General features: G+C 34.5%; 1 protein-coding gene across 2 annotated transcripts in view; it reads left to right on the plus strand.

The window, feature by feature from the left end:
* LOC106130566 (uncharacterized) overlaps positions 1-16,231 on the plus strand; it is a 95,372-nt gene that overhangs the window by 31,577 nt on the left and 47,564 nt on the right. For both annotated transcript variants that reach the window (XM_060953711.1, XM_060953710.1), the window contains exon 8: positions 6,632-6,656. In XM_060953711.1, coding sequence (XP_060809694.1) covers positions 6,632-6,656 — 25 coding nt within the window. The remainder of the gene's footprint in view (positions 1-6,631; positions 6,657-16,231) is intronic.

Here is a 16,231-nt window from a genome sequence, read left to right on the forward strand (position 1 = left end):
ATGCGAGTTCGTTGGTTTCGAAAAAGGGTAGGTACTTGTATTTAACTAGTTCTACATTCATTCATGTTTTTTAATGTAGACAATGTGCATTCGTCCATGATTTAGATATAAGAGATCTATATTTAAATATTGACGTCCGATGAAAATGCTGCAGTGTAGTTTGTTCCGCCGGTTCTTCCACACATGCGCTTTGGAAGCGGTAGTAGTTATAATTAGATTTAAGTGATGTGACGTCAATAAGTGATACCTTGTATCCAATTTTAAAAATAAATCTATTCTATTCTATTCTAAACACAGTGCTCCAATTCCTCTCTGGTAAAGAGCCCGGTCTTCACCTGTGACCAAAATCCTGGAATGACCCCTGGAGGACCTTGATTACAGAAATGAGACGAGATGCCACCAGACAAGTCCAAGTGCAGTATGGCAGCCCTTTAGAAAAGGACCATTCCATATTTTTCCCATGGATGTCGTAAAAGGTGACTGAGGGACTTCTTGACGGCGATGGTCTTGTAATCTGACATTATTTCAATCTCAATTCCATCATTATGAATAACAGCTGAGCGTGACATTTCAGTTTTTTCAAGACTGTTGGCTTTGTCTACCCCGTAAGCGACATTATGCGACAGTATGTATGATATCAGACCTCAGATCGAGACTTATGTTAAATAATAAATTAATGATACTTCATTTTTTAAAAAATACAATCATATAACGTATATAAACAGCCGAGACGCAAGTTTATATTGTTTTGGGCGAGAATCGAAACAGGAACTAGTGATTCAGAGGCGATAATTTATCGAAAATAATAAAATTAAACTAAATAACTCGCAAACGAAACGCAATTGACACAATAACAACAAATGTCAGACGGTATAGAATATACCTGTTTTATACAACTACCCACTTCAAAGAGGTAATCACAAAAGGTTATATAGTTTATTTTTTTATTTTCAATAAAAATGTGTGCAATAATAATATAGAATATGGGTAATTATTCCAGTACACCGGAAAGAACGAAGGAAAAACACAATTTTGGAATGAAGAACAGTAAAAGTTTGTTTATTGCAAAGGAGAAGGACTATATGTTTGGTTGGGATTTTGATGAGAACAGTAATTACAAAACCATACCGGTAATAGATTCATATATTTCCTACTAGTTGTGCCCGCGACTTCGTCCGCGTGGAATAGTTATTTTGGGCATCATTGAAGCCCTCAAGGATGAATAATTTTACCCGTTTTTTTTTCACATTTTCCAATGTTGCTTTGCCTGAAGCCTTTCTCGATTAATGGTCTATTCAACGCAAAAAGATTTTTCAATTCGAACCAGTAGTTCCTGAGATTAGCGCGTTCTAACAAACAAACCCTTCAGCTTTATAATATTAGTATAGATGTTCTTCTACATTGTGTATTATTGACATTCCGAAATAAATAATACATATTGATTCTTCTTTTAGGCGATAGGCTAGCAACCTGTCACTGTTAGAATCTCAATTCTATCATCAAGCCAAAAAGCTGGACGTGGCCTGTAAGCCTTTTCAAGACTGTTGGCTCTGTCTAAGGAATATAGACGTGATAATATATGTATGTATGTATGTATATTACACTACGCAATAGTGAGTTTAAACTGTTATACAGTACAAACTCACTCATAGGAATTAAGTCCAATTTTCACTTTTGCAATTTTATCTATGAAATTTTCAAATTGTGCCGTGTGGTTTCCGGCACCAATAGAAAAAAAATAGGATCACTCCATATCTTATCTAAGGATGTCGTAAAAGGCGACTTAGGGAAAGATTTATAAACTTGGCAATCTTGATGTAGGCGATGATATCACCCTGTCACTATTTGAATTTCAATTCTACCATTAAACGATTGAACGTGGTCTATCAGTATTTTCGAGACTGTTGGCTCTGGCTACCCCGCAAGGGATATAGACGTGGTTATATGTATGTTAATTTTCAAAGCGAATTTATATTTATCATTAAGAAGTTGTGTGTGGCCTTGCTTGTCTTTGCGAGACTGTTAGCTCCGTTTACCTGGTAAGGCATAAAGACGTGATTATAAATGTATATATATGAATGAGGAAGTTTTGATACGTTCTCAATCCTCGTTCTGTCTCTTTCTAGACAATGTAGTTAGGCAGAAACAGTACTAGTGATTTCACTTCAAATGCTTTTGTATATTTTCGGGTTAGGCTCCTGAGATCTCCAAAATATACTATCATCGATGACCCCTCACCTCATTTTACATATCTCACTAAGAATCATATAAGTCAAGGACGGCTTTCATTAGCATGATATTTAATATTCCGTACACAAAATTTTTAACTGTTTATGCCCAGTTTACACTTACTTAGTAGCTCGTCAGTATAACTTATGTCGAAGGCGTTAGCGGCTAAATTATGAAATGTTATTTTATTTTTTATTGTCTCATTAAACGGTGACATTTCATGGAAGATTTCATAACTTGAGAAACTAAATAAGTCTTAAATTTGTACAGTAATAGCTTTCATCCAAGTTTTGAGATTTAGACTTTTTATTTTAAGTCGTGAAACTTAACTTCATAGTACATTTAGAACTAATCTTTTACGAACTAACTTTTGATTTAATGATAATCCAGCACTTTAATTGTTAATTTAATTTTAATTTAATTGTTTATTAAATTTAGTTTTATATTAAAAACGAAGAGGACTTTATTTTGTCGCTTTGTAACATAGCTGTATTAAAAATTTTCGGTTTTAATATAATGTATATTGAGTCAAATAATAATTGAAGTCCTGAAGTAACGAGTGAATTATATGAAGAAAATATGTGCATAACTTATTACTTAGAATTTATGTTAGATCAATTATGAACAAGACAGTATTTAGTTGCTAAATTCATGTAAGTTAGGCTTTACACCCACGTAATATTTGTCGTTATTTGGCGGGGTCACGCAGACGGATCCTTGTTTAATACGATTTATCTAAGTATAGAATTAGAACAATGAATATTGCATAAATCTGTGCTGTGTTTTCGTCATCTGCGCATGTGTATGATGTAAAAGGAGAATGAATTACCAATTGTAATAATTTTAAGGCAAATGGTACATAACGATTTAACACGTTTATTTCTCTTTAAATAATACATAATAATATACATATTTTACGTATATCATTTAGGAGGCAGACAGAGACAAAAGTCTTGAAAATACTGAAAGGTCACGTTCAGATGGAAAGTTAAAATTTCAAATAGTGCTAGAAATAATATAATTCACTTATAATGAAGAATACATGATAAGCATTTATTTTACTCTATTAATATTGGCTTTGCGTCATAAGATACAAGTATGTCAGTCACCTTTTCCTTCACATAAGATATTTATGACACGGTCTGATCTGACATCTAAGTTCACTACCTACGTGTAGCATATCATCTCCATCTGACCTACTTCCTGAGGGAATGCAATCCGAACCCGTCTATCGCGTTGGGAGATTCAGTGACACAGACAGACAGAAACATATATGTACGTTACGAGGTATACTGACGTGCGTCGAAATAGCGCCGTCAACTTGCTTATAGTGACAATCATAAAATAAGGAATGTACAGAGGTATTTCGCCGATTAAAAATTATAGTTTTCTAATTGATCACGGGAAGATATCTTTATTTACTTGAGATTCTTCTATTAGACGATGTTCTAATAGGCTACCGTTACTCATGGTATGTCATTACTTATTTGAAACTTAATTCCCATTTTGCAGTCTGTTAGATCTGTCTGTCCCGCCGAGGTGAGACATACAAATGGATCTCTGACCGTTCACCGCACGTAATTACGAGTACTTTTACAGGCAGGCAGAGCTTAAATAGTCATAGACTTGAAGGCAATTATTTGTATGGCTGAAAGATTGCATTGAGTTTCGGAGTTTGAAAATTAGAACATAGTAACAGTCTTAGAACCACCTTTTGTGTTTCTTGAAGTTAGTGGTTGCCTAAAAGGCGCATCCAAATTGTATACCTTCAAAATTATAGCAATCTCATTTAGAACCTGCATTTTCAATGCGAGTCATAAAGCCAATGACCCGTCTGACACAAAATGATGACGGTGTCACCGCGGCATCCACCTGAAGTTACGAGAATGCTGTAGTCAGGTTTCCAGTCAGTCACTCAGGTAACAATGACCTCTATGCGGCATAGAGGCTAACTTTGCAATGTTGCGTTTTTCTTTCATACATGCTTGTTGCTAGGTTTAGAAGTGACAATATTATGTAATTTAGTTATCAAAATAAGAGACACAATATGATTGGTCGTGTTCTCGCTCGATAGTGTACTATTGAAAGTGTGTCTATAGACTATCTTAATTTTGCAATACCCTACGGGGTTCATGTTGTTCACCAACCCATTTTAAGCCAGTGACTATTGTAGTAGTTAGAACTGAAATGTACAAAATGAAATGCAATAAATAAATTTAAATAAATAAATCGGTATTTGAGTAAAGGCAAAAAGTATCGATAGCCCAGTTACCGTAAATATTATTGACACGCGACAATATTATCTATACAATCGATATTATTGAAGCTCAATATCGAATTAATTTTTTGATAGCATCGATATTGTTATCGATACTATTGATAGGCCCATCGATAGATGAATTCCGAAGTCAACTATCTGTAGTGAAACTATCGATAGTTCAACAACACTATATATGATCGCATCTTTCCCGGATAGGTAGGCAGAGACTACAACTTAACACTTGCACCTCTTGATCTGACGTTTTGCCTGAACGTTGCCGGTTTGATCAAAATTATATTATTCATTCTTCTTCTTAGACGAACACTCTTGTCAGAGTGGTCGTGGTTGCGCAGACTAGGTACACGAAGAGGTGTTCGGCGGGTCATATTCTTTCCCGAGGATTGTTCTCTCAGTGATGTGCTTCCATTTCTGCCGGTTACAGAAGTTTCGAGTACACTGGACCATGGTAGACTCAGTAGCTTTTTTGATCAGGTCAGTCCAGAGAGTTGGTGATCGGTCTTCCACCTGGCCCTGAATAACCAGTCTCTCCGTCGAGTTCTCATTTCGGGGAAATGTGACCAATATATCCATTATTATACAGTAATTGTCTTGTGTAAATGCAGGATAAAAACTTATCACAGATTACGTAATTCCAAGTCGGTGGAAACGGGATCGGGCACGTCCCTAATCCCGGATGATTCCCGGATTATACGAGAGGCGTCTGACGACTTATCTTCTAATTAAAACCAATTAAAAAAAAGAAAATACACGTTTCGTTAAAAGTTAGTGTAGTTCTGTCTTGAAATATTTTGAATTTATTGATAAATGATGATTTGTGTACGTACTTACGTAACATAATATTATCACGTATCTGAACACTAAAAATTTAAATACACCTAATAGTGTTGAAGATACTCTGAAGGCAATGTTCGGCTGCTTGTATGTACATACAAACATACAAAAAAAAATCATGCTTTTTTCCCGGAGGGGTAGGCAGAGACTACATCTTTCCACTTGCCACGATCTCTGCATAATTCTTTCGCTTCATCCATGTTCATAACTCTCGTCGATCTTCATCTCTTCGGCTGTATATTCGGCTATTGATTGATGATTATCTTGTTATTACGCTTTTACCCTTTACGAGGTAGGCAGAGCCAACAGTCTTTAAAGAATGAAAGGCCAGATGTAAAAAGAGTGAATGAGATATATTATCTCATATTAACTTGATTGTATTCGCGTCAATTTGCCGTATCATAATGTGCCGTGTGGTTCCCGGCACCAGTACAAAAAAGAATAGGACCACTCCATCTCTTTCCCATGGATGTCGTAAAAGGCGACTAAGGTATATGCTTACAAACTTGGGATTCTTTTTTTAGGCGATGGGCTAGCAACCTGTCACTATTTGAATGTGAATTCTATCATTAAGCTAAATAGCTGTGCGTGGTCTATCAGTCTTTTCAAGACTGTTTGACTCTGTCTACCCAACAAGGGATATAGACTATATATATATGTATGTATGTAGGTATGTAGGTATGTAATGTCCGGGTCTCCATAGTAGCATAGAATCAGAATAGTGAGGGTGAAACCAGTATTCCGATTAGTGTTTACACGCTATTGTTATTTCAATGAACTGTAGTTTAAACTAGGTGAAGTGCCTAAAGTCAGTATACATCCTGGTACTTGCCTGCGTATTTAAAGTATAATACCTATTCGAAGTACCTATGTATGGAAAATTATGGTAAGCGATGCCAGTAACCGATCTTTGACATTTTTTTTTTCACAGTAAACGCCTCTTGTTTTGTCTATTGTGCGACAGTGATGGGTTTTTGTGCAATTGTATTTTTATAGTTACCAAAGAAAATAGGCGACTTACCGCCAGACTTAACTACTCGATCACTTTGCCTTTGTCGACTAAGGGATAGGTACCACCAATCTTTTCGATTCCTTTGTAAGTCTTCCTTGTATCCGAAAACAGCTGGTACTTGTCGTCATTGTATCATTTAATTTTGTTATTTATAAGGACATTTCCCAAAGGTTTACGTCAAATTTGATCAAATTTGGTTATTTATTTCGCAACTTTAAATTGTTTATTGTTTATTCATGTTGTTTGATTTATTTATTTATTTTTTCTTTTCTTTGCAGAGAACTCAACAGCAGTATGGCGCAGGTATGAATATTTATTTTTATTATTATTTTTTTATATTTGTTGTTTTTTTTGGATGAACTATAATTGCGTTCACGTAAGATAATATTTGCAGCAATCCTTCTTCCTTGTAATTAAATCATCGAATTATCATATTTATTATCAACGGGTAAATTAACGATCAAAGTGTGAAACTAAGTGATTCAGCGCCTGTTATATTATCTCGCATGTTATTACTCTCGAATGTGTCATTGCTAATATATAATGTAAGGCGCCAAGCGACCCAAAAAGTTTTATTCCTTCAATTAATTAATTCGTGGTCGATAGTTAAAACTACAATGAAGATGATATACGTAGGTAAAATTTTGTTTCTTCTTAATCCCTTGCGGGGTAGACAGAGCCAACAGTCTTGAAAAGACTGAATGTCCACGTTGGGCTATTTGGCTTAATGATAGAATTGAGATTCAAATAGTGTCAGGTTGGTGCCGGGAGCCACACGGCACATGATCATGACAATAGCGACACTAAATATACATATGTGCCTATTCCCTTAGTCGTCTATTACGACATATATGGGAAAGAGAAAATGAGTGTTCCTATTCTAATGCCGGGAACCACACGTCACTAACTGGATTAATAACAATCTATCATCTCACAGCGTTCTATTAAGTATATATGTGGAAAGTCATCGTCAAATTAGTCTTCTGAAACCATTGACCTCAATTATAACACCCCTTTTTGCATCGAGGTCACAAATTAATGCCACCGTAATCTCGCGGCTGACAGATTATCTACTTCTGTAATTGTTTCAATCCTGTGGACTTTGCTGTACATAGAAAGGTACAGTCGTCTACATAAATATATTAGGGACATATGAGCTAATCTCAAAGTAAATTCGAGACTTGTTATAACATTATGTGGTAATTGCTCAACGATTAATAGATAAATTAGGCCCACGAAAATTTAAAAAAATATCTGTTATGCCCTGGACGGGCTTCGAACCCAAGACAATGTGTCTCAGCGACACTAACTCCGCATCATAGCGGAGGACTAACCTACTCATGTAATTGTTACAATTCTGTCGACTTGGGTCGACGTTGCTATATATTATAGAGTACAGTCATCTACAGAGAAACGTGACCACCTGGTCATACAAACCAAAAAGAGGTTAAAGTTCATTGCAGGAGACTATACAAACGCAAAGGAACATAAAAAAAATTTACATCACGACCCCATATGTCTAAAATAATTAAGAAAATACATTATTAAGCAGAATAAATGCAGTGGAAATGAGAGCGTTAAGGAGTATGTTGGGTGTGAAATTGAGTGACCGGATAAGGAACAGCGTGATAAGGGAATGTTGTGATGTGAAAGAAGATGTAGTTACAGGAATAGAAAAGGGTATGTTGAGATGGTTCGGTCATGTGGAGAGGATGAATGAAAACAGGTTGACTAAGCAGATATACAAGGAGAGTGTGGAGGGAAAGGTCGGGGTGGGAAGACCTAGACGAACATATCTTGATCAAATTAAGGACGTCCTGGTGAAGGGTCAGGTCAAAAGTGCCCGAAACCGCCGAGCTTGCATGAAGAGAGTTATGAATGTGGATGAAGCAAAGGAAGTATGCAGGGATCGTGGCAAGTGGAAAGAGGTAGTCTCTGCCTACCCCTCCGGGAAAGAGGCGTGAGTTTATGTATGTATGTATGTAAATACATTATGTTATGTATTCATCCATACCTTACGAGTTATACACAGCTTTGTACATAAATAAAATCACGGCTCATTCCCGAAGTTGTAAGCAAATACTACACTCACCACGGTCACTGGTTCCTATATTAATATCCTATATTAATACAGGACGTATCCTATATTAATATATCATATATAATCCTATATTAATATATCATATATAATCCTATATTAATATATCATATATATTAATATAGGACGTTCTAGGACGGGCTGACGATACCCGTAACGCATCGCAAAACCATTCTATCGCCGAATCGCATGACCTGCCCGAATCTCTAATCTCCATACGTCTGACTGTACAGAGTACTCCAAATCGGCAATCGTCCGTAGTGGCCCGCCGCACGACGCCACGCGGTCCCAACCTCCACTGTTTCTGCCCTCTCATTCCCACTCCTTAGCTTACACCACTAACTAACTTAGTATTCCAACGGCAGCCGCGAGTGAACCACGTGCCGCGCGTTCAGTCCGATAAATAAATACGATGAACTGTGAATTAAATACAATGCACACGAGTGATATCATGCGTTAACAATCTCACTTCAGTGGTATTTCCTTGTAATGAGCTCTTTAAGAATCACGGTCTGAGCGGTCTGTTTTTGTTTTGGTGTCAGAGGCACATGGTTTTTGGTGCGCGTATACTCCGTAGTGTATTCGGTAGCGCAGTGCGACACATGCTGTAAACAAAACAGTTAAAAACGACAATAAACCACGTGGCTACTATAATGTTCCCCCCTTGACGAAGCAACATCGAAGCAAATTGCACCAAATGATATATAGATCTTCAGTATCGATAATAATGTATAGGCACAACAATTGTCATATTATGTCACACCTAACTTGTTTACGTCCAAAGAGAAACAGGTTTTGATCGGAGTATACGAACAAGATGTGATAATAACAAATGAATATAAACATTATCATCATAATTAATTGAGACAGTAGTCCACAACGCAAGGTAACTAACGCTTTGGGTAGCCATGGTAGATAAAGGGACCTTATACCTCTTTTATTTATTTACGATGAAGGGTCGAGGGATGCGGTTTTTAACAAAAAGGTTTGTTTAAATTATGTAGATTATCAGGTTGTTGTAATTAAAATAACAAATTGTAAAAATTGGAACACACTTCTGATTTTTTTTAAGGTATTGATTCACTATTTTTTTTTTGTGGTTTTTAAAATATCATCAAATAGATTCTTAACAGGATGTTCTACTATCTATTTAAAATGCAGAAATACTTTCGAATGTACCGCATCTACCAAAATTCGTATGCAAGTCTAACAATAGACTTTAATTATATATCTAGTGTTTGGTCTCTGATAAACGTGATGAAAATATTAACGAATGGGATGATTGGGCAATTGTTTTCCGTATTTGTGGTGTGATGCTTCGGTATTTTTATGATGCCACACTTTTTTTTTTGCCAACACACGTATCTACGTACAATTCGTCATAAATATTCAAATTGTCTGTATTTGGAAAGAAGAAATGAACGTTGATCACGATTTTCGGAATTTCCTTAATATACATATTTATGTATCACATTATCAGAAAGAAAAGTTTAGTATGTGTAGTCTAAATGTATTTCTTCCAGAAATCATTAATCATACTCATGTCACATACACATGCTTTTTAAAATATTTAAAATTAGAATAAATTAATTAGAAATCAGAATCCAATAATGCTTGTTAATACTGACGCAATTATGTAAGTATTGTTTGCCTATAAAATCTGCCCTCTACAAAAAAAAGTCCTAAAAATAAATTGTTATAAGGACTTTTTTTTTTAAGAGGAATAATAAAATAAAAAAATATTCTATTCTATTATAAAGATTTAACGAATGACAGTAAAAATTATAAAAGCAAAATGCGGAAGGCTAAAAAACACGCTACTATTTACTGCGTAAAAGATACCGTGAATGGGAAGGAGGTATCTCGTAAGACACTAGAGGGAAATTATAAGGTTAAAATTATAAGAGTTCTCCTTGAATACTTGACGGACCAAAAATACTATCAAAAAGAAGCAGTCATATTATTGATTCGATAATAACAGGCCTCATGTTATTGTAAAAACTAATTGTAAGACAAACAATATAAGGAAAACCCATAAACATTTTTTTCCCCTATATTTTCGGTAATATTGAATTGTTACTTCATTAACGATCAAGGATGACCGTAAATGTGTTTGTTCATTATTTTTTTTTATTAAGTCCTTATTCGATCATTCATTGTATTAAAATGATTTTTTTATAAGGTACTTAACTGTTTACTCATTCTATTTAAAAATATTCAAATTTGGGAAGAAAATTTTATCAAGATTCGTTGCGTAGTAAGTAGATGATTAAAGATACATACATATGGTCACGTCTATGTCCCTTGCGGGGTAGACAGAGCCAACAGTCTTGAGAAGACTGAAAGGCCACGTTCAGCTATTTGGCTTAATGATAGAATTGAGATTCAAATAGTGACAGGTTGCTAGCCCATCGCCTAAAAAAGAATCCCAAGTTTGTAAGCCTATCCCTTAGTCGCTTTTTACGACATCCATGGGAAAAAGATGGAGTGGTTCTATTCTTTTTTGTATTGGTGCCGGGAACCACACGGTAAAGATACTTAATAAAGAAAATCGCTAAAGTCACTATTAAATTGTTATTCTTTGCATAATAAAATATATATGCCGTGCCTATATATGTATATGCCGTGTGGTTTCCGGCAATTTAGAATAGGACCACTCAATTTCTTTCCCATGGATGTCGTAAAAGGCGACTAAGGGAAGGCTTATGAACTTGGGATTCCTCTTGTAGGCGATGGGCTAGCAAACTGTCACTATTTGAATGTCTTTTCCACCATAAAGATGAATGTTCTTTTTCTGTTGGCTCTGTCTACCCCGCATTGGATATAGTCGTGACTATATTTATGTAAGCATAATAAATTAAAATGATATAAAGATATGTATATAAGAGTAATAAATTCAATAAACACTTTTAATCAAGAAATTATCACCTGAGTGGAACTTTACTGCGTCTTAATTGCTTCTTTCGAAAACCAAAGTATTTTCCTTGTATGATATTCTTAACAATTTAATCACATTTATGTACGCGATTTCATTAATTTACAAAATAATTAAAATTAGATTTTCCACCAACAATTTTCAAACCGTTATGTAAATTACTCAACTGATAGCCATATTTGTTTAGATAGGTAAAACGTGATCTTATTATAAAGTTTGTTGGCTCCGACTACCCCGTAAGGAATAAAGACGTGACTATATGTATGTTAATTGGTTCTTCGTTGGTTATTTACTTAGCCAATTTTATTGAAATTCTGCGTATGGAGCTAAGACAGTCTGGGGAAGGACATAAGGTACTATTCGCCACGGTAAAACTATAGTTGTTGGAATTGCGAAAATCCTGTATTATATTGAAGGTGGCGCTTGATTCGCGCGTTTAGGTGTCGGTATTGAATATACATACTACAAATTGTCGCATAATTTTTTACCTGTTTTTACTTTCAAGTAGGCCTAATTTTTGCTCCATTAGAAATCTTACGAAATTAATGTTATTAAGTAAGTGTATTGTTATATCACTACTATACAAATAACATGATTCTCACTGCCTTGTTTTCATTTGATCCGCCCCTCATTATAAAATTTTCATCTTGTACAAGTTAAATGTACGAGTATATATGTATAATATAACTCTCGTGTTCCCTTTGCCTCGTTAGTCGGGTACTTGAATATTAAAAATAGAAAGATTTGTATTTTTTTTTGTTCGTAATGAATAAACACAAAATCGAATGGGCCTGTTTTTAAAGAAAATTTGCATAGAAATAGATCAGATATTTCGTAGTAACACAATCCAGTTTTATAAATTCTCGAAGTTCCTTTAATACCAAGAATGGGACACTTTGAGGACACTTTTGATTTCTTGCCAGATTCAGATGAATACGAAATAAATTTGATATCTCTAAATGTAACGTACCTATATTCGATTGAGCCTCTTGTCCTCCTTAATTTGATTAGGAATTCCCTTGTAGAAAGGAATTTCTTTAGAATTCTTATACAATTTATTTTCCTGTAGTAAATACTAAGGTTGCTTAGTTATAAGTGGGAAAACATTAAGGTGAGACAAAAGTTTGTTGTCAATAGCATACATACAAATAATCACGTCCATACCACTTGCGGTGTAGACAGAGCTAACAGCCTTAGTCTTGTAGTATATACAATCTTGATACTACCGATATTAGAAATAAACTATACAAACCTGTTTACAAATATGTTTTCAAGATATCAATAACGTTATTAATCAAGACAATCTGATAAAACTTAATCTAAACTGACACCCTGAGAATTGATAAGATTTTTTGTCCTCTAAAGATTAAGTCGTCATAAAGATAACAATGATAAAATTTAAAAGAAAAACCCCTTAAAAATTTTGTAAACTATATATTACCGAATTATTTTTTAGTTCCCATCCAATTAGAAAAAGTCTTTTAATTCTGAAATTGCAAAATACTCTATGACTATACTACTATAAATATATATGTATCAGAATCAGTAATCAGAGTACACATATATACTATAGTATATATGAATGTGTAGGTACTCTGATTTGGCAAAATTTCTTCAAAATTTGGATAAGTTCAAAGTGAACGCAAAACTGAGCTGTGTTAAAATAATTAAAAAAATCAACATCTTCCTATCATTAGTCCTGGTAACATCCTCACTTCACTGTAATAAAACCTAGTTAACGACCGCTGTTTCGCTTCTTATTATGACATGACGAAACGGGAGAGCGATAGTTTATCGCGCTATAGAAACGGCATCGCGCGTGCCATGCTATGCTATTGGATAAGTCAGCTTTTTACACGAAGCGACTCCCGTCTGACCTCCGCAACCTTTGCCCTCAAGACTCCCGAGTGTAAGTGACCAAATGAGGAAGTAGTCGAGAATGTATGATGAGAGAGACTGTGAATATAGGTTGTAATTGAATTCATTGGCAATCTTTTGAGTGTAGTCTGACTTCACAATTGAAGTAATTTAGAACTTGCAAGTAGGTAGATATATTTCTTATGAAAATGTTCTTCTTTATATATTTTCATAAATATATATTACTCATTGGTATAAGTTGATTTTCGGTATAGTATAATCACTTAAAATTTAGGTATATAAATTAATTTGGGACGTTATAACTTGATTGATGTGGATTATAGTTGCCTGTAAGCCAAGATTTTTAACTTAGTTCTCTTTGATTTGAAAATGGTGGTCGTTACCAGAGTAATGAAATCCCAAAATGTTCTGCTATTCAAGTTTTTAATGTAGGTAGCTTGTACCTATCCTTTAGTAAAGCAAAACGTTAACATTCTAAGTACGTTGCGTGAAAATTTAGTCTTGTCGGCTGATAAAATGCATCAAAAGTATGTGTATATGTATTCAACATTATATTAGGTTTTTACATATGAAATTAATTTGGTATCATTTTATTAAAACTAAATCTAGTGCATTAATATTTTGTACGTGTTTACTCTGTAATCAAATCAATCGAGATTATACTCGTAGTTCGATAAAACAAAAGAACAAGGCATTTCGATTATACAACGGATTTATAATCGCAATATTATCATAGCGGAAACAACTGTGGCAGTCGCGGTGTTCAATGCTCTGTGGTGTTTACGCTTAGTGATGCGCATGCGCATTCGATATGTTTTTTGTCCATCACTCACTATAAGTCAATCATTAACGAAATAAATTGATATTTATTTCCTTAATTAGCTGCGCCTCGGGATAATTATCATGTAATTTCAGGTAATGTTCTTCTACCAGTGTAAAAATTCCTTAAAAATTGGTCCAGTAGATTTTGCGTTATCGTATAACGAACATACATCCACGCATCCTAACAAACTGACGAAGGACTTTTTATACAAAAAAAAAAAAAACACAAAAAGTAGCAGAAAATACGAACGGACGTCAAATCATCAAACTAATATGTACATACCTTCGAAAATAGTCATTGGTTATATGGCAGAGGTGGGTTTTGAACCTGTGCGCCTTTTATGCTCATCACGCATTTCAATCGGGCACCTTACCGATTCGACCACCGGCGTTCGCTGGCATTGAATTTCTATTCATTTGCAAATTAACGAGTAAATAAAATGTCACCTACCGCCTCAACTATTGTAAGCTAAACTTAAGTGTTGCTTCCGTTCCATTATTCTAATTAATTATGCTAATGCCGCGTAAGAACCAAGTTCAAACTGTTGTTACATAACGTTTCGTTCTACGCAATTTTACTTATCCGTCGTAATGTTATAAACTTTAATCAAATTATACAAGATTAGCTGTGCCCGCGACTTCGTCCGCGTGGAATAGTTATTTTGGGCATCATTGAAGCAAAATTAAGGATGAATAATTTTCCCCGTTTAATTTTTTCACATTTTCTATTATTTCTTCGCTCTTAATAGTTGCAGCGTGATAGCCTAAAGCCTTCCTCGATAAATGGTCTATTCAACACAAAAATAATTATTCAATTTGAACCATAAGTTCCTGAGACTATCGAGTTCAATCAAAAAAACTCTTCAGCTTTATAATACTAGTATATATTTGCAAAGATGTATGCAGGGATATCAAGTGAAAAGATTTAGTATCTGCCTACCCATCCTGGAAAGAGGTGTGATTTCATGTATGTAGATTCGCAGATGAGAGCGAAATCGTACAAAAAATGTCCCCACTTGTAAAGTCATTATGATTTACAATTTTTATTTTTCTTTGTAACAAATAAACTCAGAAACTGTTGAAACGAATTTTATGATGAAAGATCTGTCCAGCAGTGTCTGTGTTAATTTGTTATGTGGTATAAAGACAGACAAAGCTTTTAGGAGTAAAACATAGCATTTCTTTTTAGAAATTGCAAAGAGAAGCAGCTCCTTACAATAACTACTATATTTTTTTCTATAAATACGCTACGCCTTTGCATAGGTATAATTTTAATTTATAATTTAAGTGGTAGTAAACAGAAGGAAAAAAAAACACAATCGTGTAGGTATGTAGGTACCACAAAATTATTATTTTTTATAACTCACATCAAACTTTTTGTTTTTCTTTATATTCTGCGCCATCACTACGCCGTTTCTGAAAACTGTGAATTTATTAATAGGCAAACATGTGCATAAAAACCACACAAAAACACATTTATCCTAAACTATTGAACGAGCAATATTGTATCTTCATTATATTATTCGCATTCTTAACTTTCTTAATTAAACATCGTCAGTTTAAGTTACTTTTGTATTAACGGGTATATCTATCTGAATGTTCTTACCATTTTGACCAGGTCTGTGAGTTGAAGATTATCTGCAGTCTTGTAAAACTAACATAGCAACAGTGTTCATTGCAATTATAAAACGTCTTAATCAAATTGGAAGGTTAACGTTCCTTTAGCTCTGGATGACGTATCATCCGTTTATATTATATAATTGCGATCATACATCTTCTTGCTAGCATATATTTTAGTCATAACGCCTGCGAAGTAGCTCAATCCAGAAGTAATTAAAGAATGTCCAATACAAACTCTATGATCGTGTAAAAAGGGGGAATCTAATGCAGTTATGGGTACATCCAAGTAAGGCTTTAAATTTGTAGGTTATATAAATACCCGTCGAATTCTAGTTGATTGTTGACTTTAACAGATGCTTTAACCCATTTTAAATAGTTCAGTGACAATGTAATGCAAGGATGGTCGTTATCTTTCAAAGTTAAATAACTGTCTCTGGTCCCAAGCGACCTGATACGAATAACGAAGATTACGTAAACTAACAAGGAGTAAGGTAACAAATGAAATGGTCTAAGGATGAGAAAAAA

This window comes from Amyelois transitella, chromosome Z (genome assembly GCF_032362555.1).
Source record: "Amyelois transitella isolate CPQ chromosome Z, ilAmyTran1.1, whole genome shotgun sequence".
Taxonomy (NCBI): Eukaryota; Metazoa; Arthropoda; class Insecta; order Lepidoptera; family Pyralidae; genus Amyelois; species Amyelois transitella.